Source organism: Tachypleus tridentatus, chromosome 8, assembly GCF_004210375.1.
Source record: "Tachypleus tridentatus isolate NWPU-2018 chromosome 8, ASM421037v1, whole genome shotgun sequence".
Classification (NCBI taxonomy): domain Eukaryota; kingdom Metazoa; phylum Arthropoda; class Merostomata; order Xiphosura; family Limulidae; genus Tachypleus; species Tachypleus tridentatus.
In genome coordinates, this window is record NC_134832.1 from 53,992,442 (window position 1) to 54,020,373 (window position 27,932).

At 35.7% G+C, this 27,932-nt stretch overlaps 1 protein-coding gene across 1 annotated transcript; it reads left to right on the top strand.

Annotated features, from left to right (window-relative positions):
• The first annotated feature begins 4,964 nt into the window (after window positions 1-4,964).
• Window positions 4,965-27,544, top strand: LOC143224154 (cardioacceleratory peptide receptor-like). The gene is made up of 2 exons (XM_076452600.1): window positions 4,965-5,454; window positions 26,654-27,544. The coding sequence occupies exons 1-2, from the start codon at window positions 5,005-5,007 to the stop codon at window positions 27,377-27,379; spliced, it is 1,176 nt and encodes a 391-aa protein (XP_076308715.1). The 5' UTR covers window positions 4,965-5,004; the 3' UTR covers window positions 27,380-27,544.
• The last annotated feature ends 388 nt before the right edge of the window (window positions 27,545-27,932 follow it).

The window sequence follows — 27,932 nt, forward strand, 5'->3', positions numbered from 1 at the left end:
AAAAATATTTCAAACCTAAAACTGTTGCATCGATAATATGTAAACATTTTTATGTTTCGTTTAATTTCAGGCTAAACTACTAGAGGGCTGCCTGGGCTAACTATCCCCAGTTCAGAAGTTACAGACAATAAGGAAGACAGTTAGTCAATACCACTTATCGTCAACTCTGAGGCTACTCTTTCATAAACGAAAAGAGGAATTGACATTCACGTTACAACGCCCACAAACATGAAAGGACAAGCACATTCGGTAACGGAATACGAGCTCACGACCTTCAGGCTGGGAGTCAAGTACCCTAATGGTCAATCAGTATCCAGCTTTACTTTATTTTGTAATCGCATGTATAAAATCGCTCAAATCATGGGACGGTGAAACCATGGAAGATGTTGAAGAAACACGTATGTGCCTGTAGAACATAGTAGAACAGACGTTAAGGTGAACACAATAAATATTAGCAGTAAGGTGCAGAGAGGAAAGCTAGCACTGGCTAACAGGACTGAAGTTACAAAATACATGAGTGAAGAGAGAGACATCTTGGTTTTAAATGGTGAGCATCCAAAACTGGACATCTTGGTTTTAAATGGTGAGCATCCAAAACTGGACATCTTGGTTTTAAATGGTGAGCAGCCAAAACTGGGCATCTTGGTTTTAAATGGTCAGCATCCAAAACTGGACATCTTAGTTTTAAATGGTCAACAGCTAAAACTGGATATCTTAATTTTAAAAGGTGAGCAGCCAAAATTGGATATCTTACTTTTAAATGGTGAACAGCCAAAACTGGACATCTTGGTTTTAAATGGTGAGCAGCCAAAACTAGACATCTTAGTTTTAAATGGTGAGCAACCAAAACTGGACATCTTGGTTTTAAATGGTCAGCATCCAAAACTGGACATCTTAATTTTAAATGGTCAACAGCCAACACTGGATATCTTGATTTTAAATGGTGAACAGCCAAAACTGGACATTTTGGTTTTAAATGTTGAACAGCCAAAACTAGACATCTTAGTTTTAAATGGTGAGCAACCAAAACTGGACAACTTGGTTTTAAATGGTGAGCATCCAAAACTGGACATCTTAGTTTTAAATGGTCAACAGCCAAAAATGGATATCTTGATTTTAAATGGTGAACAGCCAAAACTAGACATCTTGGTTTTAAATGTTCAGCAGCCAAAATTGGACAGTAAAGCTCCTTTGATGCATGGTGTGAAGACACATTCGTCTAGGAGACAAGTAATAGTTGGGATCATGTCTCTGACATTCACCCTAAACTTAATCAGGAACAGGATTTATCCAAAGAACATGGGTAAACCCTTTGAGAGATTTGAATAATTGTCTTAAAACGACCTATATTACAGGTCACAGTTGTATATCACCTGATACAACAATGGATCCATCAGCTGATAAAGTTTGACTTCTGAGCAGTCTAGTAAGTTCTTCAGATGAAGTGGTCAATAAAGTAGATAGAGGGAGTAGGAAGCAACGGGAATAATGTGGCTCTGTGAGAGAGCTTTTGATTTCAGAGCTGGTAACCCTGTAGAACCTCAAAATGTTCCCCACATTTTAAGTTGTAAGTGCATTGTAACAGTATCAATCAGCAGCTGAAAATTAGGGACCATGACGAAAAGCCTCAATAACTTTGCCATAAAAACGAATATTCAAAGCAAAATAGAATAGTGGTAAAATGGAAAACTAGATGGAAATTTAAAAATGCATAATGAGTGTGAAAGTATGTGGGAAGAACTGGTGGTACTTAAAATACAATTAGTATTAATATTATTAAAAAAAAAACTTTGAACAGATTATTGGATGAAGCCTGGTACTAGAATCCTCAAATGTATATAATAGTAGAGATAATAGTGTAAACATGATCTTCCATAAGGTGTCCCAAATCCCTTTCTGCAGCTGAATTCACTGAACAGATTATTGGATGAAGCCTGGTACCAAAATCCTCAAATGTATATAATAGTAGAGATAATTGTTTAAACATGATCTTCCATAAGGTGTCCCAAATCCCTTTCTGCAGCTGAATTCATTCATCTTAGATCCTGCTCAGTTGTGTGATCCTGGCTTCACGCACATTTATTTCCCGAAACTACTCTTCCATAGTAACAAGCTTATGTGGAGAATAAAGAAGTCAGTTTTGAACCTCGCATATTGACAAACTTTCTACAGATCATCAAAGATAGAGGTAAGTCAGAATCAAGAACCAATCTTATGCTAAGCAAAAGCGTAGAAGCTGATTAAAGATGGATCGATGGAGAGATTTAACGAGTGCAGATAGAAATGGGATAACTTTATCATGACAACAGCCATTTATTTTGAAGTATGGTTGAATTTTGTAACCTTCACGTATAGGATACTTCATTAAACTTAATCTTTTGTTTATTATATTGTTAACTGTGCCGAGAGATATAAAATATTGAGCTTCATCAAAACCGTCATTTATATACAAGACAAGTATTTGTTGAAAGCACTTTCTAAAAGCAAAAACACAACTAGGAAGTTAGTCGGGATGTAGTTTCGCAACACTTTGACGTCCTAAGTGCCCCAATTATGAGTTTTCCTTATCCGTGGAAAACACTGATTACTCTTCTCTTCAAAAAGTGGTTTCCATGGAGATCACTGAAGACCGTATTTCTTTTAAACGTAGTTTCCTTTGATTCTACGTCACTTAATGTTTGTTTTGTTTGGTTTTTTTAATTTCGCGCAAAGCTACTCGAGGGCTATCTCCGCTAGCCGTCCCTAATTTATCAGTGTGAGACTAGAGGGAAGGCAGCTAGTTATCACCACCCACCGCCAACTCTTGGGCTACTCTTTTACCAACGAATAGTGGGATTGACCGTCACATTATAACGCCCCCACGGCTAAAAGGGCGAGCATGTTTGGTGCGACGGGGATTCGAAACCGCGACCCTCGAATTAGGAGTCGAACGCCTTAACCCACCTGGCCATGCCGGGCCACGTCATTTAATAACCTTGTTTTGTTATCACTTATCTTAGGTTTTTAATAGATGGTTTGCTTTTTCGATTAAGAATTCGCCATTAAAAGAATAATCGTATTAATATTGAATACAGTGCTCTTAAACAATTAATTAATTTTAATTATTAAGCTACTCATTAAACTATGTAACAAAACTTTTAATTTTTCATGTTTCTGGACAGAAAGTGTTATTTCCCAATTACTTATTTCTAAAGTAAATGGAAAAGACCTATTTTTCTCTTCAAACTTTGCTTTTGTGACCTGGGAGCGTATAATGAAAACATGATGGGAGACTATACTTGGGATCTGATACGTGAAAGTGATTTACATTACAGTCGCAAATATCGAAAAACTACTCACTTCTAAACATTTTTGTATAACTTTAGTATAAATACATGTACATCTTGATTCGTATGTTGTTTTATTCAGATCTTATGTAAATGAAAATGTGCAAATTTGTCCGTTTTTACATAGAAAATCAGTTAATTTCTAAATTTCATTATCCAGGTCACAAAAGCAAAGTTTGAAGGGAATAATGGCCATTTTCTGTACTTTTACAACATAAGCAATTAAGAAATAACACATACTATCCAGGAACAAAATATGTGTTACGTAGTGTTATATTATATATCTTTTGTATATAATATAGACATTTAAATTGATATTGGTCGAGCGCTCATTTCTGTGTTTTTGGAAAAGCTAAAGCAAATGCCCATACATGGCACACTCCCACAGAAGTTATTTTCTGTGGATCGATACTACATGTAAATATACTATACGTAGAACATTTATATGTCATAATTCATTGCTTGTGTGTGATAACACGCATCTGGAGTGTACCTATGCTTTGTGATTTTATAATAAAATTTTTTTAAAAAATCCAACCATATTTCAATTAAATTTATGTTAAAATAAAAAATAGAGATTACAGGAGTGTGTTACGTATTTCTAATGAAACCAGAATCCATGGTTTCGCGTGAACAAGTTCCATATATTCCAAACTGAGATAAATAATTAGAACCTCACAGTGTATTATTTTTATTTGTTTATCTTCAACGGCTCGAAACAAGATTTCTGTATAACTTACAATTAGGATAAATGAGGTTTAGCGATTCAGAAAAAAAATGAATGAATGCAATATTTCTACACTGGAGTGTTTGTTTTCTTAAAGCAAAACCACTTTTCGCGCTATCTGCTAAGCCCACCGAGAGGATTCGAACAGCTGATGTTAGCGTTGTAAATCCGACGACTTACCGCTGTACTAGCGAGGAGCGATCTCTATAGCTTAAAACAAATATTTATTTATTTTTGTAGTTTAGTAGTCTGTAATGTGAATAATTGATATCTTATTTTCGGATGGATTGTACTTTTTGGTCCATAAAACCCAATGAAATAGCTTAGACTGACTCCTGTTGTTCTATATTTTTTGTATCGAAAGCAAGGAGTTAATTTAAAAAAAGTTGAAAGACAAGTGTTTTACTTTTTGTATAACAGGTGAGAAACCTGTTTGCTGCCAAAATCTGGGTTTTATTTGCTGTATATTCAGGAAACTCATTAACTTCACACGTAAAATAATCAAGTTATAATCTACTTTTTTTTTGTTCGCTTGATACAAATTGAGAAAAATTACAAAATTACTTCGAAGACAAAAATTAAATAAAGAAATTTTAAAATTAAAAACAAGTGTCTGGTGTTGGCTAAAATTATCACTAGGTGTCCATCGGAAGAAAGATAAGATTTAGACTTTAAAATCTCACGAACACTGACTGACGTACTGCGCTTGCTCAGATGTTCCAATCGCTCAGAGAAGAGAAAGAGCGTTTCTACTGCGTACAGCCACACTGCTGTTTACTAGGCTTGTGAGGTTGGCCTGATTACATGAGAAATCCATATCAATACAGTCTTTAAAAAAGAACAACAACTTAAGATCATATAGATTTCAGAACTAGCCATCTTATATGATAGATACGTCTGCACCGATTATCAAGGCAGAGTGTTCACTTGTTCATTCTTAATTAAATAGTTATGGAAAGGTACAATAAATCCATGAACCTAAAAGATGGTGAATCCGGCTACATCATTAACAACAACACTGAAGTGGGACACCACCAGAATCTGTATGACCAGCCAGTTATCAAAGATGTCCGAGTCACCACTCTCTGGACTTTGGCTGTTCTGGGAGTCCTTGGAAACTCTTTCGTACTCTTTTGGTTCTGGAACCACCAGGTCAGAAAGTCACGTGTCCTACGTCTCTTTCTGAATCTGACAATAGCGGACATATTGGTAACGGTGTGTGCCACCGGCCCTCAGCTGGTCTGGGAGTATTACGGGCGAGAATGGCGGGCAGGTGACGCCATGTGCCGGCTGGTAAAGTTCTCACAAACTTTCTCTATCTGTGCTTCCAATTATTTGATAGTTGCTATTGCCCTAGATCGTTACAAAGGCATCAGGCGACCTCTGTCTCCTCCGTGGAAGGTGAGTTAGTACACTAGAACATCATTATTTAATAGGCTAGAAGATGTGGAGTATTGAGATAAGGGAACTAGTGATGTTTATTCAGCGTTTATCGAGTATTGAGATAAGGGAACTAGTGATGTTTATTCAGCGTTTATCGAGTATTGAGATAAGGGAACTAGTGATGTTTATTCAGCGTTTTTCGAGTATTGAGATAAGGAAACTAGTGATGTTTATTCAGCGTTTTTCGAGTATTGAGATAAGGAAACTAGTGATGTTTATTCAGCGTTTATCGAGTATTGAGATAAGGAAACTAGTGATGTTTATTCAGCGTTTATCGGGTATTGAGATAAGGAAACTAGTGATGTTTATTCAGCGTTTATCGAGTATTGAGATAAGGAAACTAGTGATGTTTATTCAGCGTTTATCGAGTATTGAGATAAGGAAACTAGTGATGTTTATTCAGCGTTTATCGGGTATTGAGATAAGGAAACTAGTGATGTTTATTCAGCGTTTTTCGAGTATTGAGATAAGGAAACTAGTGATGTTTATTCAGCGTTTATCGAGTATTGAGATAAGGAAACTAGTGATGTTTATTCAGCGTTTATCGAGTATTGAGATAAGGAAACTAGTGATGTTTATTCAGCGTTTTTCGAGTATTGAGATAAGGAAACTAGTGATGTTTATTCAGCGTTTATCGAATAGTTAAATAGTTAGAATGTTATTTAGTTTTAACGTGAACGTTAGTTTGTTGTTGTTTTTTGTAGTGTACTTTTTGAGATTTTAAAATTAGCAAGGAATTGTTATATATCTAAAGCTTACATATATACATTAATATTTCGATGTTTAACGTCATCATGGGACAAGGGTTGGTCCTGTGGGAGAGCTACACTTTAATAAGCGAGCAAGAAAGGTTCAATTTCGCGCGATACCGCTAAATATTCCCTGTAAGGGTGAAACTCAATTGCTTAGAGTGGGTGGAAGGGTGGTATCGATTGGTCAGTTGGTCAAAATTACCAGTGGCAACAGATAACCTTAGCAGCTTTGCCACAAATACAAAACGCTTGATAATGAAAACATCCGACATTTTAACGTTTAGCAGGCTGTTCTATAAAATGTTCATTTTATTACTGTCTTCGAGTTTTAAAGGAAATATTTTTGTTACTAAAAAAAAAGCAAAAAAACAGAATTGTGGAACGATTTTACAGTGAGACAATGGTAAATCTACGAGCTTGTAACGCTAAACTCTACAGTTCGATTCTCTGTGGTGTAAGAGAGAAATCAGTTTATTATGTAGGTTGCACTAAAACAAAATAAACAAGCTATCAGAACAATAATATCTTTTGTTTCTAAAACGTTTTAAGCGATATTTAAACATCAATAGTTAAAAAATGATTTATATATGCTCTATTTATCAGGGTATCGAAATCCAGTTTTTAGCGTTGTAGGTCCTCAGACATTCCGCTGTGACCGTGGTAGTTCTCCTATGTAATCCACACGAATATTATTCATCATGAGAGAGCGAATTTGAAAAAAGAGAAGTTGTTTTTTTTTCTAAATGGTCACGAGCTTACTAAACTGTTAACCCTAGAAGATATTTCTCTAAAGAATTATCTCAATAGACAATCTTAACCTGTTAACTGACAAGTACTTTAGCTGCTACAATACAATTCTAATGCTTCTTCATTTTGTAACTTTTTTTCGTGACGCCATTTTGGATTGAAAGTGAAACAATTTGTAAGTAGGTCAAATGTATGAATGGTGCTAACATCAAGCGTTGAAGTTAGGTATTATTGAGAACGAATTAACTCGTCCGTGGCACTGTGCTACCGATCGGCTTGGACGAGTTATCTCGTCTACGACAGTGAATAGGTTAAAGTCACAGAGATTTCAAAATATTGCCACCCTATATAACAGATCCTGCACAGAAGTCTCTTTACGCTGCGGCAGTCACGAGTACAGAACACCGAGTTTTATCAAGAAAGCCATTAAGTTTACTGCCGAGCCACTAGGGAATATATGTTATTATGAACTAATTAGTTTATTGGTTTGTTTGTTTTCAGAACAAAGTCATATGGAGTTATTTACTGTGTTCTCCAAGGGTAATCGAACAACTTACTTTAGCATTGCGAGTTCGTGAAATTAACGCTAAGCCTTCTACGGGTCACACATTATTATGAACTGATTATTACATTGTTTGTTTTAAATTTCGCGCAAAGCCAGACGAGAGATATCTCGCTAGCTGTCCTATAATTTAGAAGTGAAAAACAAGAGAGAAGGCAGCTAGTCATCATTACCCACCGCCAACTTTTTTACCAACAGCTAATATGTTTGACCGTCATCTTATAGCGCCCCACAGATGAAAGGGTGAGTATGTTTGATGTGAACGGGATTCGAACCCGAAACTCTTAGATTACCTGTCGAGTGCCTTGACCATGTTGTAGCTTTCGTTATCACCTACAAAAACTGAAAATAAAGATATCGTTAAAAATAACTTTTTATATATATTTTTTAAAGTTTTAATAAGACGATTCAAATATTTTGCTTCGTATTAAAACATATAGTAAGCAGATTATTTTAATTTAGTTCTGGCCAGATGGTTAAGGTACTAGACTCCTAATCCAAGGGTCGCGGGTTCGTATCCCCGTCACACCAAACGTGCTCACCCTTTAAGTCGTGGGGGCGTTGTAAGGTTACGGTCAATCCCACTATTCGTTGGTAAAAGAATAGCCTAAGAGTTAACGGTGGGTGGTGATGACTCGCTGCCTTCACTCTATTCTTACACTGCTAAATTAAGGACGGCTAGCGCAGATAGCTCTCGTGTAGCTTTGCGCGAAATTCAAACAAACAAACAAACAATTTATTTCTGTGAAATTCACGTTTTCAAATAAATTAATTGATTACTTGGAGTGACGTTTTCAACGTTTTAACTTGTTACTCTTAAAATTGGTTTTAAAGTCTGTTTATCCATCAGTGATGTAAGTAATATACACCTGTAAAATGACTTTCGATTTTGAAAACCACACACTGAGATTTTCCATTATGGAAAGCTGCAAGTGCGTTTCTAAAAATCATTACAGCTATTAGAAATCAATGTTCTTTAGGTTTACGCCCCCTAGTGGCTCAGCGGTATGTCTGCAGACTTACAACGCTAAAAACCGGGTTTCGATATCCGTGGTGGGCAGAGCACAGATAGCCCATTGTGTAGCCTTGTGCTTGATTCAAAACAACCCTTTAGGTAAACAATATGATAAACGCTCGAATTCACTCATTCAGGGAACAAGAACTAGCTATGTCAGATATCAATGTAAAGAATAGAATATTTTGAAGATTATATGTTTGCTGGACTGAAAAGCTTTAAAAAGCAAATAGGTGCAGATATTATACGTTTGTAGGACTAAAAAAATCTGTTCAAGGATATAGAAACAACTTTATGGAATATTTTGAATATTGTGTGTTTGTGTAACTGAAAGTTTATTCAAAGAATTGAAAACAAATATATGTAACATTTTAGAGATTGTGTGTTTGTTGGACTGAAAGTCGATTTAGTTAAATATGAATAGTTAAAAATGGAAGTTATATTTTTGTACAACTAAAAGTATATTTAAAGAAATAGACGTATATGTTATGTAAAATCACATCAGTACTTAGTCAACTTTGCTTGGGTTAACATCTTATCGAAAATTTGTTACTAGACGCAATGAGCTATCTTTGTCCTGTCCGCCAGAGGGCTACTGTGAGGGATGAACACAAGATTAAAAAAAATATTTTACATACTTTTATGTGCAATTAATTACAAATTATTTTTCTTATAATCACGGAAAAACGTGGTAATAAATTGTTTTGTTTGGATAATAAGTTATTACATTATGATGGTAAGAACTGCTGTAAGAAAGCCTTACATATACAAAGTGTTGCTGTTAAGCACAGAGCTACACAAAGGGCTATCTGTGCTGGTGTATCGAAACCCGGTTTCCAGCAGTGCAAGTTTGCAGACATACCACTGTGCCAACTTATATAGGCCCGGCAAGGCCAAGCGTGTTAAGGCGTGCAACTCGTAATTTGAGGGTCGCGGTTTCGCATCCCGGTCGCGCCAAACATGCTCGCCCTCCCAGCCGTGAGGGCGTTATAATGTGACGGTCAATCCCACTATTCGTTGGTAAAATAGTAGCCCAAGAGTTGGCGGTGGGTGGTGATGACTAGCTGCCTTCCCTCTAGTCTTACACTGCTAAATTAGGGACGGCTAGCGCAGATAGCCCTCGAGCAGCTTTGTGCGAAATTCCAAAACAAACAAACAAACAAACAAGCCAACGTATAAAAGAAATGTATTCCACTATCAAGTAAAACGCTGTTTTTGTGACGTAATATTACATTTTAAAGCAATATTCTTCAACTGGAACTTTTCTGAATCCATCTACAGTAGCTCGTTGTGTAAACTTCAATCTTTAGTTTGTTGACCTGAACAACAGTGTTTTATATTCGTGTGGAATCCACACTTCAGAGCCAAACACATAAAACAAACGTTAAGTGTGTTTGTAAGAAGCAATGGTTTCAAGAGGAGTTGTTTAGCAGTCTGGATTTTTTGAAATCAGTATTTCGCGTTTCTCACAATATGAAATAAAAATATACTTTTCTTAGTACTTGTGAGTAATACTAAAAGAATGAATAACGTTAAACTCGTGACACCATTAAAAATATTGATTTAGGTCATTCTGTGGTTTCCAAACAAACTTTGAATCAATTTGATTGAAGGTTACAAACTGACTTGAATTTGAAATGTGTTTAATTTTCTATTTATCTTAACGTTATGTACTATTTACTATTTTCAAATAAAAAGTGCTTCGCGGATAAAGTTGCCTAGACTAACAATCAACCACCTTCTTGTTGTTTGTTGTTATTTTTTGAATTAAGCACAAAGCTACACAATGGGCTAACTGTGATCTGCCCACCACGGGTATCAAAACCCGGTTTTTAGCAATGTAAGTCCTCAGACATACCGCTAAGCCACTGGGGCAAATTATTGTTGTTATTTTTTTAATTAAGCACAAAGCTACACAATGGGCTATCTGTGCTCTGCCCACCACGGGTATCAAAACCCGGTTTTTAGTGTTGTAAGTCCGTAGACATACCGCTAAGCCAATGCCCTCCTCTTCTACTTCACATTATTACAAGGCGTGACATTTCTTTCCCCTAGAGTTTCTAAGCTTGGAATTCGACATTTATTTGAAGAGAATTTCGCACAAAGCTACTCGAGGGCTATCTGTGCTAGCTGTCCCTAATTTAGCAGTGTAAACCTAGAGGGAAGGCAGCAATTCATCACCACCCACCGCCAACACTTGGGTTACTCTTTTACGACGAATAGTGGGATTGACCATCACATTATAACGCTCCCACGGCAAAAAAGGGCGAGCATGTTTGGCCTCGACCAGGATGCGAACCCGCGACCCTCAGATAACGAGTCGCACGCCTCACACGCTTGGCCATGCCGGGCCAATTACGGAAATAATCGTTAGCAATGAACATTAGGATTGAATATCACATTATAACATCCCAACGGTTGAAAAAGTGACCATGTAAAGGGAAGGTTTCGATTCAGTGACCCACAAATTGTGACTCGAGTGCCCTAACTATCAACTCACGTGAAGTAAAGAAAAACCAAAAAAACACCATTTTTCATTCGTAAGACTAGTAAAAACAAACAGACTTTTTCATTCGTAAAAACAATGAAAGATACCCTTCATCCTTCGTTAAAATATACATGTTATCAACCTTATTCATATCAATTTGTTTAAGTAAAATAATTAGCACATGGACCAGCGGGTAAGTTACAGTCACAAGTCATCCGTATTTAATCTAATTTAATAACCTGTAGCTTAGAGTTAGTTACAGTCACAAGTCATCCGTATTTAATCTAATTTAATAATCTGTAGCTTAGTTTCTGTACAGAACTGAGAGTTAGTTACAGTCACCAGTCATCCGTATTTAAGTGATTTGATTATCTGTAGCTTAGTTTCTATACAGATTTGAACGCTAGTAACAATCACCATCCATTCATCTTTAAGCGATTTGATAATCTGAAATTTTCTTTCTATACAGATCTGTAAGTTAGGTTTAGTCACCAGTCATACATCTTTAAGTGATTTCATGATCTGCAGCTTAGTTCCATACAGATCTGTAAGTTAGGTATAGTCACCACTCATCCATCTTTAAGTGATTTGATTATCTGTAGCCTAGTTTCTACAGAGATCTGAAGGATCGTTACAGTCACCCATCATCCATCATAAACTGATTTGATTATCTGTAGCTTAGTTTCTATACACATTTAAACGTTAGTTATAGTCACCAGTCATCCATCCATAAGTGATTTGATAATCTGTAGCTTAGTTTCTATACAGATCTGAAAACTAGTTAAAGTAACCAGTCATCCATCTTTAAGTAATTTGATAATCTGTAGCTTAGTTTCTATACAGATCTGACAGTTAGGTTCAGTGACGAGCCAGCCATCTTTAAGTGATTTGATAATCTGAAGCTTGGTTTCTATACACATCTCAGGATTAGTTACAGTTACAAGTCATCCATCTCTAAGTGATTTGATAATTTGCAGTTTAGGTTCTATACAGATATGAGGGTTGGTTACAGTCATCAGTCATCCAACTTTAAGTGATTTCATAATCTGCAGCTTAATTTCTATACAGATCTGTAGGTTAGGTATAGTTACTAGTCATCCATCTTTAAGTGATTTCATAAACTGTAGCTTAGTTTCTATACAGATCTGAAAGTTAGTTACAGTCACCAGTCATCAACCGTTAAGTGATTTCATAATCTGTAGCTTAGTTTTTATACAGATCTGTAGGTTAAATATAGTCATTAGTCATCCATCCTTAAGTGATTTGATAATCTGAAGCTTAGTTTCTATACAGATCTGAAAGTTCGTTACAGTCACCAGTCATCCATTTTTAAGTGATTTGATAATATGAAGCTTATTTACTATACAGATCTGAAGATTAGTTACAGTCATCAGTCATCCATCTTTAATTCATTTGATTATCTACAGTTGAGTTCTATACAGATCTATAGGTTAGTTATAGTCACCCATCATCCATCTTTAAATGATTTGATTATCTGTATCTTAGTTTCTATACATATCGGAAGGTTAGTTACAGTCACCAGTCATCCATCTTAAACTGATTTGATTATCTGTTGCTAGTTTTTATACATATTTGTACATTATTTACAGTCACCAGCCATCCATCTTTAAGTGATTAAATAATTTGTAGCTTAGTTTCTATACAGATCTGACGGTTAGGTATAGTCACCAGTCATCAATCTTTAAGTGATTTGATAAACTTTATATTAGTTTCTATACAGATCTAAGGGTTGGTTACAATCACCAATCTTCAATCTTTAAGTGATTTAATAATCTTATCTTAGTTTCTATACAGATCACAGGATTATTTATAGTCCCCAGTCATCCATCTTTAAGTGATTTGATAATTTGTAGCTTAGTTTCTATACAGATCTGACGGTTAGGTATAGTCACCAGTCATCAATCTTTAATTGATTTGATAAACTTTATATTAGTTTCTATACAGATCTAAGGGTTGGTTACAATCACCAATCTTCAATCTTTAAGTGATTTAATAATCTTATCTTAGTTTCTATACAGATCACAGGATTATTTATAGTCACCATCCATCCATCTTTAAGTCATTTGATAATCTGTAGCTTAGTTTCTATTCAGATCTTTAGGTTAGGTTTACTCATCAGTCATCCATCTTTAACTAATTTGATTATATGTAGCTTAGTTTCTTTGCAGATCTGAAGGTTAGTTACAGTCACCAGTCAACCGTCTTTAAGTGAATTGATTATCTCTAGCTTAGTTTCCATACAAATTTGAACGTTAATTAGAGTCGCCAGCCATCCATATTTAAGAGATTTGATAATCTGTAACTTAGTTTCTATACACATTTGAAGGTTAGTTACAGTCACCAGTCATCCATCTTAAACTGATTTGATTATCTGTTGCTTAGTTTTTATACATATTTGTACATTATTTACAGTCACCAGCCATCCATCTTAAACTGATTTGATAATTTGTAGCTTAATTTCTATACAGTTTTGAACGTTAGTTACAGTCACCTGCAATCCATCCTTAAGTGATTTGATAATCTGTAGCTCAGTTTCTATACAGATCTGACAGTTTGGTACAGTCACGTGCCAAACATCTTTAAGTGATTTGTTAATCTGTGGCTTACTTTCTATACAGATCTGAGGGTTAGGTGTAGTCACTAGCCAGCCATTTTAAGTGATTTGATAATCTGTAGCTTAGTTTTCATACAGATTTGAACGTTAGTAACAGTCACCAGCCATCCATCTGTAAGTGATTTGCATCTTTAAGTAATCTGTAGCTTAGTTTCTATACAGATCTGTAGGATAGTTACAGTCACCAGACATCCATCTTTAAGTGATTTTATTATCTATAGCTTAGTTTCTAAACTGATCTGTAGTGTAGTTACAGTCGCCAGTCATTCATTTTTAAGTGATTTTATTATCTGTAGCTCAATTTCTAAACTGATCTGTAGTGTAGTTACAGTCGCCAGTCATTCATTTTTAAGTGATTTGATTATCTGTAGCTTAGTTTTTATACAGATCTGAAGGTTAGTTACATCACCAGTCATTCATCCCTAAGTGATTTGTTAGTCTGTAGCTTAGTTTTTATACAGATATGAGGATTAGTTACAGTCATCCGTCTACCATCTTTAAGTGACTTCAAAACCTGCAGCTTAGTTTTATACAGATCTGTAGGTTCGTTACCGTCACCAGTCATCCATCTTTAAGTGATTTAATAATCTGTAGCTTAGTTTTTATACAGATCTAACGGTTAGGTACAGTCACCAGTCATGCATCTTTAAGTGATTTGACAATCTTTAGCTTAGTTTCTATACAGAACTGAAGGGTCGTTACAGTCACCAGTCATCCATCTTTCAGTGATATGATAATATGTAGCTAATTTCTATACAGATCTGTATGTTCGATACAGTCACCAGTCATCCATATTTCAGTAATATGATAATAAAGAGCTAATTTCTATACAGATCTGTATGTTCGATAGAGTCACCAGTCATCCATCTTTAAATGATTTTATAATCTGGAGCTCAGTTTCCATACAGATTTGAAGATTAATTACAGTTACCAGTCACCCATCTTTAAGTGATATGATAATTTTTATCTTAGTTTCTATACAGATTTGAACGTTAGTAACAGTCACCAGCCATCCATCTTCAAGTGATTTGATTATTTGTAGCTTAGCTCATAACAGATCTGAGGATTAGTTACAGTCACCAGTCATCCATCTTTAAGTGATTTGATGAGTTTTAGTTTTGTTTCTATACAGATATGAAGGTTAGTTACAGTCATCAGTCATCCATCTTTAAGTAATTTCATAAACTGCAGCTTACTTTCTATACAGATCTGTAGGTTAGGTATAGTCACTAGTCATCCATCTTTATGTGATTTTATTATCTGTAGTTTAGTTTCTTATCAGATAAAAAGGTTTGTTACAGTCATCAGTCATTTATATATTTAAATGATTTCATAATCTGCAGCTTAATTTCTATACAAATCTAATGGTCAGTTACAGTCATTATCCATCACTCTTTAAGTGACTTGATAATGTGTAGATTAGTTTCTATACAGCTCTGACTGACAGGTATTGACACAAGTCATCCATCTTTAAATGATTTGATAATCTGTTGCTTAGTTTTTATACAGATCTGACAGTCAGGTAAAGTCACGAGCCAGCCATCTTTAAGTGATTTAATAATCTGTAGCTTTGTTTCTAAACAGATTTGAGGATTTGTTAGAGTCACCAGTCATCCATCTTTAAATGATTTGATAATCTGAAGCTTAGTTTCTCTAGAGAGTTGAACGTTAGTTAGAGTCACCAGCCATCCGTCTTTAAGTGATTTGATAATCTGCCGCTTAGTTCTATACAGATATGTAGGTTAGGTATAGTCACCAGTCACCGCTACCCTCAGATGACAAGTCGAACGCCTTAACCCACCTGGCCATGCCAGGCCTCTGGGCACGTCAAAATATTTTTATTTGGCGCCCGGGCCGTGAAAGTGGGTTTTCTTGTGGTACTCCCGACCCCCTCCACATTAAAGTTCTGTTCCTTTGGGTTTATTGATCTCAGCCCTGAAAAGAGGCCCGTCTTTCAGCATCTATATCCATCTGAATTTCAAAAGATAATGACGTACTCGTTCTGCCCATCCCTGCTCGTTCCGCCGTGTCCACAACCACTTCAACCCAGCGAAGATCTAAGCACGACTCCAACTTCCCTACTCTTTCCAGCTCGTGGAGACTTCTTCACAACTTCGACCCACTCTCCTCATAGAAGTAATAAAACGATTAGACGACAATCAAGGTAATTATTACTTCCAACCCTCCAGTCCTGTTTATTAATCACAAATTTAGCATTTAACTAATTATAGCCGCGAGAGGTTGAAAAGAAACACAAGTTTCTGACCGCGCTGGGTTATTTCTCGTCCCACGTCAGGGGAACAGAAGTGTAATTTAACCCATATACCTACCAAGGAATTGGACTATTCGTCAGTTAAAGATTATTCCAAAAATTGACGGTGGGTAGTGTCGAAATTCTTTCCATTTCATCCGCTCTCAGTGTCATTAAAAGCTTCCTGATACAAGTAGTTCGTTTAAACCAGTTCACCTTACAAACTCGCCCCGGCATGACCAAGAGGTCAAGACTTTTGACTCTCAGGATGAAGGTCGCGGGTTCGAATCTCAGTCCCATTAAGTATGATCGATCTTTCTTACGTGTGGGAGTTATAGTGTGACGTAACGGTACATCCCACCATTCGTTGGTAAAGAGTAACCCAAGAGTTGGCGGTGGGTAATGACAAGTAGGTGCCTTCCATCGAAACTTTCACTACTAAATTAGGAACGGCTCGTGTGTCTTTAATTGAAATTCAGAAAGAAAAAACCTTAAAAACGACACCCTAGTCCCTTTATACAGTCATTACATATAGTATATTAAACTTATCTGGATTTCTTAAATCGTCTTACCTTTGCCACTAAAACCTTAGCTAAATATTTTGGTTCAGTTACCATCCACTAGATGACACCAATTTAAAAATAATATAAATATAAGGTTGACTGAAATATTAGGCCTAGTGAGTGAAATAAATATTTTTGATACTACTGTGAAGGTTCGTTGTAATCTTACACATAAGTTTATTATAAAGTTTCTACTTTATTAAAAAGTAAGGGAACAGAACTACGGTAAACTTCTTACAGACTCTCCCATTACTTGTTAAACATTCATTACATAATTATTTCTAAACTTTGGTTATATTTAATTTTTGTTCTTCTTTATTTAAACATGAAAAAGACACTAACGTGTGAAGATAATGATATACCTGTCAAAATAGAGTATTACAAAATGTCTCAGCCCTCAAATTAGTTTACCTGAATGTATCATAATAATACACAGAAAGAGTATAAAATACAGTAAATTGTATAAAAACTTAATATCTCTACCTTTATTTAGATTGTTGTTGTTGTTGTTGTTTTGAATTAAGCACAAAACTGTACAATGGGCTATCTGTGGTCTGCCCACAACGGGTATCGAAACCCGGATTTTAGCTTTGTAAGTCCGCAGACATACCGCTGAGCCGCTGGGGGGGGACTTTATTTCGAAGTTAAGCACAAAGCTACGCAAAAGGATATGTCTGGTCTGCCGGTATTGAAACGTGGGTTTTAGCGTTGTAATTCCACAGACATACGATGTGTCAGTGGAGTCGTTGTGGAAGAAAGCTCAAACCTGTGACAATCCAGTGTAATAACACTATGTAACACAAATACATAACACCATGTAACACAAATACATAACACCATGTAACACAAATACATAACACCATGTAACAGAAATACATAACACTATGTAACACAAATACATAACACTATATAACACAAGTACATAACACTATGTAACACAAATACATAACACTATGTAACACAAGTACATAACACTATGTAACACAAGTACATAACACAATGTAACACAAATACATAACACTATATAACACAAGTACATAACACTATGTAACACAAATACATAATACTATGTAACACAAATACATAACACTATGTAACACAAATACATAACATTATGTAACACAAATTTTGTTCCTGGATAGTATGTGTTATTTCTTAATTGCTTATGTTGTAAAAGTACAGAAAATGGCCATTATTCCCTTCAAACTTTGCTTTTGTGACCTGAATAATGAAGTTTAGAAATTAACTTATTTTCTATATAAAAACGGACGAATTTGTACATTTTCATTTACATAATGTCTGAATAAAACAACATATGAATCAAGATTTACATGTATTTATACTAAAGCTATGCAAAAATGTTTAGAAGTGAGTAGTTTTTCGAGATTTGCGACTGTAATGTAAATCACTTTTACGTATCAGCCCCCAAATATAGTCTCCCATCATGTTTTCATTATACGCTCCCAGGTCACAAAAGCAAAGTTTGAAGAGAAAAATAGGTCTTTTCCATTTACTTTAGGCATAAGCAATTGGGAAATAACACTTTCTGTTCAGGAACAAGAAAAATTAAAAGTTTTGTTTCATAGTGTAATAATAAAAATATAATAGGAACATATATTAGTACCACGTGGGGCTTCTCAGTAATCGGAAGAAAGACAAAAATAGACATCAGAATTTAAAAATTAAAAATTGTTTTTTTTGTAGTCCTAAACATCTTTCCCCGGTAATTATATATATTCAAACAAAACATAAAAGCCACCTATAAACTAAACTCCACAGTTGTTTAGGGATTAACTGATAAACATTGAAACAGGAATTATGCACATGTTTTCTGGTTAATGCCTGTCTAGTGATAATGAAAATTGTTATGGAAATCCTGAGAGAAATGATATATTTGCATATATGTAGATAGCGCATGGACATTGTCCTGCTAAGAGCCTAAGTAAGGTTACTCTGGCCATCGTGTAACATTTATAAATACACTTGACAGTTGCTAATACCAATGCAAAGGAAGGAAGAAGAGGTCGGAGAAACCTGACCCTCCCGGGTCAGATGTCCAAACAACGATAAGGGAGAGACAGCTGAACTGCTGACAGTAAATTAACGTGTTATTCTGTCATGTTATTCTCTCAAAAGTAAAAGCTGTCGGGTAGAGGAGATTCCTGAAATTCAATGAAACCCAACACGTAACATAAAATTGGTGAAAGGATATCTGGCCAAGAAACGAGGCAGATGGAACACTAAAAACGTATATCGATTTGCACTAAGCCCTGACATTATTAGGACATCTTGTCTGAATTACGGAGAAGGATAAAGAACATCTGGAGCAATATTCGAAAATTGTATATTTTCTGGAAGCAACAAGATGTAGTGCTCTGTTTAAAGCAAACTGAACACGATAGTGCATCGTATAACCCAAGTTCCTGTATTTTTTTAAAATCTGTGTAATAATGTGTCGACACAATCGACCTAATGATAAACTGCTGTTTAAATGCAATTATTCATTGGTTGTTTGTTATAGGTGTGAATTACCACACATTTCTACAGGTATTTCCAGTGCTATACGTGTGTACAAATTTGTAGACGCTGGTGATAACGTTAAATTAAGTTTGTACTAGCCATTAATTACAAGAAATACACGTCTTTTGACGTTAAACTAAGTTTGTACTAGCCATTAATTACAAGAAATACACGTCTTTTGACGTCAAACTAAGTTTGTACTAGCCATTAATTACAAGAAATACACGTCTTTTGACGTTAAACTAAGTTTGTACTAGCCATTAATTACAAGAAATACACGTCTTTTGACGTTAAACTAAGTTTGCACTAGCTATTAATTTCAAGAAATACACGTCTTTTGACGTTAAACTAAGTTTGTACTCGCCATTAATTACAAGAAATACACGTCTTTTGACGTCAAACTAAGTTTGTACTAGCCATTAATTACAAGAAATACACGTCTTTTGACGTTAAACTAAGTTTGCACTAGCCATTAATTACAAGAAATACACGTCTTTTGACGTTAAACTAAGTTTGTACTAGCCATTAATTACAAGAAATACACGTCTTTTGACGTTAAATTAAGTTTGTACTAGCCATTAATTACAAGAAATACACGTCTTTTGACGTTAAACTAAGTTTGCACTAGCCATTAATTACAAGAAATACACGTCTTTTGACGTTAAACTAAGTTTGTACTAGCCATTAATTACAAGAAATACACGTCTTTTGACGTCAAACTAAGTTTGTACTAGCCATTAATTACAAGAAATACACGTCTTTTGACGTTAAACTAAGTTTGTACTAGCCATTAATTACAAGAAATACACGTCTTTTGACGTTAAACTAAGTTTGCACTAGCTATTAATTTCAAGAAATACACGTCTTTTGACGTTAAACTAAGTTTGTACTCGCCATTAATTACAAGAAATACACGTCTTTTGACGTCAAACTAAGTTTGTACTAGCCATTAATTACAAGAAATACACGTCTTTTGACGTTAAACTAAGTTTGCACTAGCCATTAATTACAAGAAATACACGTCTTTTGACGTTAAACTAAGTTTGTACTAGCCATTAATTACAAGAAATACACGTCTTTTGACGTTAAATTAAGTTTGTACTAGCCATTAATTACAAGAAATACACGTCTTTTGACGTTAAACTAAGTTTGCACTAGCCATTAATTACAAGAAATACACGTCTTTTGACGTTAAACTAAGTTTGTACTAGCCATTAATTACAAGAAATACACGTCTTTTGACGTTAAATTAAGTTTGTACTAGCCATTAATTACAAGAAATACACGTCTTTTAACGTTAAACTAAGTTTGCACTAGCCATTAATTACAAGACATATATGCACGTTCATTTAGAGTTAAAACTAAGTTTGTACTAACTGTAACAAAAATACACAACTTTAACGATACCAGTACATGTGGTGAAAGTAAAGATTGACGATGAAATCTGATGCTTACACATAATTTTGCTTTTGATACAAAATAAAATTTGTGTCCTTTTACGTCACACGGTGAGGTTAATATTTCACTTCATAATTGAAGTTTCAACGTTTATAATCACTCAAAATAAGTTTACTTGTTGTTATGAACGTAGAGTTCTGAAAAGAGAAAGTTACGGTTTTTACATAAATTACATATCGGTTTGGTTTGTTTTGAATTTCGCGCAAAGCTAAACAAGGGCTATCTGCGCTAGCCGTCCGTAATGTAAGACTAGAGGGAAGGCAGCTAGTCATCACCATCCACCGCCAACCCTTGAGCTACTCTTTTACCAACGAATAGGGAGATTGAACGTTACACTATAACGCTCCCACGGTTGAAAGGGCGTGCGTACTTGGTGTGACGGGGATTCGAACCCGCGACCCTCGGATTACGTATTGTAATAGCGTTAAGGAATATATTTTTATACATGAGCACTTTATATTATTAGGTTCGGTTTTAAGACACGATTAAGATTAATAAACTTTTATTTCTAATTTTGAATGAATTCTCTTTTGCACTTAAACATTGTTAAATTAAGTATTGATTTTTGAAGTTTCAAACAACAACAAAGTCTATACATTTGTTGTCAGGTGTTGCTTGTTCAGCCAAACACACTGACAAGAAAAGTGTGAAACTTAACATACGTCAAAACGTTTTAACGTTAAGCGTTTCTACAAAACTTTTATAGACGTATATGTCCATAAAACAAGGTTTTAATATTTATTGGGCCCAGTATGGCCAAGCGTGTTAAGGCGTTGGACTCGTAATCCGACGGTCGTGGGTTTGAGTCCCGGTCGCACCAACTATGCTTGCCCTCCCAGCCGTGGGGGCGTTATAATGTGACGGTCTATTCGTTGGTACAAGAGTTGGCGGTGGGTGGTAATGACTAGCTGCCTTCTCTCTAGTCTTACACTGCTAAATTAGGGATGGCTATCGCAGATAGCCCTCGAGAAGCTTTGCGCGAAATTCAAAAAAACAAACAAACTGTTTCTTATCTTCCTTTACTGGTTCGTTTCACGATAGGTGTAATCGTCTCTCCATAACGACGTTTGTATACCAATCAGTCTTTTTTGTAATAAGGTGGAAATTATAGCTTGTTTAGTTCTGGTACGACAGTTGTTGATAAAAGTTTTCAGTATGGTTTGCTCTGTTCCAATAAACATATTTAACTATGTCTCTTAGGTAACATTGTGCAAAGTACATTAATGAAATGGATCACAATGCTCTTGTAGCAGAAGAAAAAAATCTATACTTTACGCTCATGAATTTTCAGTAGGAAGCGAAAAAGATACAATAAAAGAAGTGTGCACGAAGTTAGTAAAATACACAAAAGAAATTCGTTTTACAAACTTCCTGCAAAGTCAGAAAAATGGTATTGAGTTTGGTCTCAAGAGGAGGAAATGGCTCAACGCCTCCCATCAAGACGAAGAAAATAAACAACCTGGGAACAAAGAAATTCTCTGCATAGGTTAAAATCTAGGCCAAACACAATTTGTTACATGTTCGGAGTAAACCTTTCTGTAATGCAGTGTTGTGTTATTGATAAAATTAAACATTCTATGACTTTAATCACTTCGTCTGTAAGAGCTCACCACTTGCTCAATAGTCTCTGTTTTGAAATGTGTCTGTGTTAAGATTAGTCCGTTGGACCTCAGCAAATTAAAAGTTGACTTCTCATGTTGTCAGCCTTTTCATTCACATGAACATTTAAAGCAGCTGTCAAATTGAAACTGGATCAAACCGGCTCAGCTACATGGAGCCATAAGTGTTTTGTTAAATTTTAGAGTTTGGAACTGCCTTTATAAATGTATTAGATACAGCTGCCAAACAATGTGTCAGCACTGTAGCTTTTGATGAGCTACAAGACACTGTGTCACCACTGTAGCTCTCGGTGAGTAATATTATACGTGTGACCAGTTTATAAGGAAGGAACCAGCATGGCCAGGTGGTGAGAGTGCTCGACTCGCAGTATAAGAGTCGCAGGTTCAAATCCCCGTCACACCAAACACGCTCGCCCTTTTAGCCATGGGAACGTTATAATGTCACGGTCAATCCTACTATTTGTTAGTAAAAGAGTAGCTCAGGAGTTGGCGTCGGGTGATAATGACTAGCTGCCTTCCCTATAATTTTACACTGCTAAATTAAGGACGGTTAGCGCAGATAACCCTTGTGTAGCTTTACGCGAAATTCACAAAACAAACAAAAGCATCTTTGTTTGTTGAATTTCATGCATAAAGCTACTTTAGGACTTGCCGTCTCTACGTTTGAAGTAACAGACTAGAAGGAAGACAGATAATCAATATCGCCCTCCGCTAATCTTGAGTTGCCATTCGTCAATAAAGATTGAAATTGAACATCGTATTATAATGCCTCAATGTTTGTGAGGGTAAGCGTGGCCAATGATAGGATTCAAACCATGGATCTCCAGATTACAAATCAAGTACCCTAACCATCAGGCCCACATCAAAACTAGTAACAAAGTCTTCGGGTCAAAGCTCATAATAAAATGTGGATTTTAAATGACGTACACGGTATTGTGTACTCATATGTAATCGACACTATCATTATGGTTTTACGTTAGTCGAGAGAGAAATTAGGTTTGCGCGAAGTTAAAAACAAACAAACAAAAACCCACTATGATTATTACATTAGTAATTAATAAATAGTATGAAATTGGCATGAAATAAGTTTGTTGTTTTCTTAAACCATTGGATGTTACAGAATTTTTCTGGTCATAAAATCTATGTCTTACTTGTGAAACCTCCTTATAAATATTAGTGATATCTTGTTTCATATCATTTGTTTGGGAATAATGAGTTGTTTTCATGTTAAAATAATTACTAAGTTATTTGAAGCAAAACCACGTTGAAATTATTTTACTATTATAAAATAGTATAAACTATTTTCCTGAGAACAGCGGCTGATGATAAAAGGAAGCCAACAATTCTTTAATCTAACGTTTAAATTAATCTCAGTGCTAATGTAATAATCATAGTGGGTTTTTGTTTGTTTGTTTTTAACTTCGCGCAAACCTACAAGAGGGCTATCTGCACTAGCCGTCCCTAATTTAGCAGTGTAAGACTAGAGGGAAGGCAGCTAGTCATCACCACCCACCGCCAACTTTTGTGCTACTCTTTTACCAACGAATAGTGGGATTGACCGACACATTATAACGCTCCCATGGCTGAAAAGGCGAGCATGTTTGGTGCGACCGGGATTCGAACCCGCGACCCTCGGATTTAGTGGTTTTTATATCAGCCATCAATTAATTTGTTATTGTAGAAGGACGTAAGCTACTTTATTTTTTTTTTATATACACTTAATATGATCGAGTTTCAGGTGTCGCCTTTCATTAGTAACATTCTAGTGAGTTTAATGTGAGTTAAAAGTGTTTTCGCTTCTACGTGTATTCAAACCGATAGATGTCACACACTACTACAAATGTTCACAGAACATGGAAGTTCCGTTGTTACTTAACTTGTTTATTTCTACGTATATTCAAACTGATAGTTATAAATAGTATCTGGCATGGCAGTTAAACAAGCCTCTTCAGAAATTAAGCCTAACAGGGCCTGATGGCTATGGCGTTTAATTCGCAATATGTGGGTTGAAATTCGAACCACATCACAGAACACTCTTGCTTTTTGATCTATGGGACAGTTATAATGTTAGGCTTAATCCAACTGTTCGATTAGAGTAGCCCTTAGTAGCTTTGAGCGAAATTCAACAAAGAAACTAACTCTAAAAAGCTGACGGGAATGTATAGAATAGAATCATCTGTTGTAAAGTTTCATGTCTTTTGCGTGGTGTTTGCAAAATTTCAAGTTACAAGTAAAGAAATGCCAGTATAGCAAGATAACGGCTCACCTCTAAGATTTCAATAAGGTAATTTAATTAATAATTGCAATGAACTTCAACAGCACCAAACACTTGCAGTTAAACAGATGTATGGCTCAACTCTAAGATTTCAATAAGATGACTTAATAATTGCAGTAAGCTCCAACAGGACCAAACACTTGTAGTTAAACAGATATATGCATACCTAACGGCATGTTAATTTTTTTACAGGTTTGGATTACAAATATAACAAATAATTTAAATATTATTAATATATACTAATTGTTCTATTAATACAATAACTTTTTACCACAGGTGTAAGCCATGGAGCCAAAGTAGAATTTTTTGGTACGTACGTAATTGGTCATTAGCTAATTATCGATCATGGATACTTATAGTTGTAGGAATATGAAGAATATATATATATATATATATAAATCCTTTTCCAAAATCAAGTAGAATAAAAAAAGAGATTTTTAAACAATGTAAAGTCGAAGGACAGATTATTTTGAAGTAGATAGTCTACCAATGTTCTCCAATCACAGTAGACAATAATTCCAGAGATGCATTCAAAAACCAATCTAAATCAACACATTCATCAAAATATAAAACTATAATTACGAAAGAGAACCCACTCACCAAGTCGAAGGACAGATTATTTTGAAGTAGATAGTCTACCAATGTTCTCCAATCACAGTAGACAATAATTCCAGAGATGCATTCAAAAACCAAACTAAAACAACACATTCATCAAAATATAAAACTATAATTACGAAAGAGAACCCACTCACCCAAAAAGCAATGCAGTAAAGTTTGGCACATATCTTGGTGTCACGAGCGATAAATTAAACAGGGATTTGAAACTTACAAAGACTAATAAGCCAGAAGTTCAAAAGTTTCAAGTTGTAATTCGAAATTAACAGTTTCCTTTATAAAATAAATGGAAAAAGAAAGTGAAATCACAGCAATTTAATTCGACCAACAACCCGCTAACTGAACTGATGCGGATCATTTGATTTAATTAAAACGAGAATTTGACAGCCAAAATCCTCGTATTGAGGAGAAGCCGTAGAAAACTAATAACTATCTATAGAGACTTGTTGCAATAGAGATTGTGGTGAAAGGCAATAACACCCAACCATGAATATCACAGGAACCGAAATATCAATGCAATTTGATGTATGTGGTCTGCTAGTCGCGTGTGTCCAATATACAAACCAGTTTTTTAGCGCTACAAGTCTTTAGATTTATTGCCAAGTCACAGGAGGGCAAAATTGTGTCTGTTTCAGCACAATGAGCTACCTACATTGTATCCACCCCGGAGATTAAATCACTATGGGAAGCCACACAATGAGCTACCTACATTGTATCCACCCCGGGGATTGAATCCCTACGGGAAGCCACACAATGAGCTACCTACATTGTATCCACCCCGAGGGTTGAATCCTTACGGGAAGCCACACAATGAGCTACCTATATTCTATCCACCCCAGGGGTTGAATCCCTACGGGAAGCCACACAATGAGCTACCTACATTGTATCCACCCCGGGGATTGAATCCCTACGGGAAGCCACACAATGAGCTACCTACATTGTATCCACCCCGGGGATTGAATCCCTACGGGAAGCCACACAATGAGCTACCTACATTGTATCCACCCCAGGGGTTGAATCCCTACGGGAAGCCACACAATGAGCTACCTACATTGTATCCACCCCGGGGATTAAATCACAACGGGAAGTCACACAATGAGCTACCTACAATGTATCCACCCGGGAGATTTAATCACTACGGGATCAATATTAAAGAAATAAATCTATACTATGGTTAACAAAAGCTGAAATGTATTGATGCATTACACAACATAGGTTTTTCTTTTGTACTAGTTTATAATCACAACAACAGTCTCAGCGATTTTACTTGGTTTCTACCTAATTGCGTATTTATTCAAAATACAAAGAGTATATGGGTGTTCTCTTCTTTATCAGTGTGAAGTAAATAAATTAATGTTTCTTTCAGTTTTGTATCTATATGTTTTGAAAACGATGCTCACGACAGTAACGTCGAAGCTCACTCTGTGCTTGTTTTTACAAAGGTGAAACAACAACTCTCTGAAATCGACTGTTTGCCAATGTCTCTAAAATGATTTTTGGTCAAATTTTTTCTAGAATAGCTGTTTTCTGGTTTTCTTATTTCATGTTTTCGTGAGAAAAAACTATATATATTGCCTTTAGAATAAACGAATTAAATTTAAAAACATTTTTTTCTCACTGTTAAACCTGTGTTTTTGTTGTGTTGTTTTTTTTTCAGACGTCTTCGCTGATCATTACAAGTTGGGTACTGGCGGGCATTGTTAACACTTCAAGTCTAGTGTTATTCCGCCAGATGGAGTACCAAGACCACATTGTGTGCCGCAACATATTGCACGATGCTCCTCTAGTCTTCCTAAGGCTTTACTTGACGATCATGGTCATGGCAGTTTTTGGATTACCTCTCCTCCTCATCAGCGTGTGCTACGTTCGAATATTCCAGAAGATTTCCCAAAAGGCAAACGAGAACCAAAATTCCGATCACGAGGCTGACAAGTGTCAGAAGTTCATTCTTCGGCAGACTCCAATGTCACATTTTCCAAGGGCAAAGTCCAAAACGCTGAAAACCACCTTTGCAGTCATCACTTCCTTTCTTGTGTGTAGTTCACCCTATTGCATCATAGAGATGTGGAGGGTTTATGGTCAGGAATCAAAGATCGACGCCATGACGTATTCAGTCCTCGCTGCACTGGCCGTTTCTAATTCGTCAACAAATCCTCTTGTTTTTTTAATATTCAACTTCGTGATTCGCTGCAGGCGCAACGAAGAATCCGAGGGGTCTCTTCCGATTAAAATCTTCAGCCAGATAAAACGAAAAAGAAACGTTGGCGAAACGGATGGAACGTCTCGCGTCGAGGAACAGCTACAAATGACAACTTTTTCACGTGTACCATCTACCATTTCTAAATATCAGATGAAAGGAGAGCCACATGGTGTAAATGTTTGAAACTGTTCACTGACAGAAGAACATTAAACAAACGAAACGAAACAAAGGGAACTCCTTCATTACAATTGGTTGATTGTTCCAAAAAATACTTGATCATTGTTATTAGGTCAACTGAAAGTGTTTTGTTGAAAAAAAAAAAACAAATGGTTAGATCAGTTCTATATAAAGGAAACGTTGACAACTGGGAAATTACATTGTATCCCAAAGCGTAAGTTGGAACCTACTTATGTCAAAATAAAATTATGTGTTATCCCGTTGTGAACATTATATTGTTTTTTAGTTACACACTAATTATTACCAATATTCACTTGATCAATGATCATCTAGCTTATTGGTAAGTTCAAATATGAAATAAATTATGTGGACACATTAATTCAAGTGATATGACGTAAATATTTAATCAATTATCGGAAAATTACGAACCTTTCAATTACAGACTCGTCGGCAGTGGCACAGCGCTATGTTTTTTTGTTTGTTGTTGTTCTTTATTTCGCGCAAAGCTACACGAGTGTTATCTGCGCTAGCCGTCCCTAATTTACCAGTGTAAGACTAG

What these genes read in the sequence shown, in the direction of transcription:
- LOC143224154 (XM_076452600.1), top strand. Translation starts at nt 5,005, where the DNA reads ATGGAAAGGTACAATAAATCCATGAACCTAAAAGATGGTGAATCCGGC. An exon ending in CTCTGTCTCCTCCGTGGAAG is followed by an intron (nt 5,455 to 26,653) that starts GTGAGTTAGTAC and finishes TTTTTTTTTCAG; the next exon opens with ACGTCTTCGCTGATCATTAC.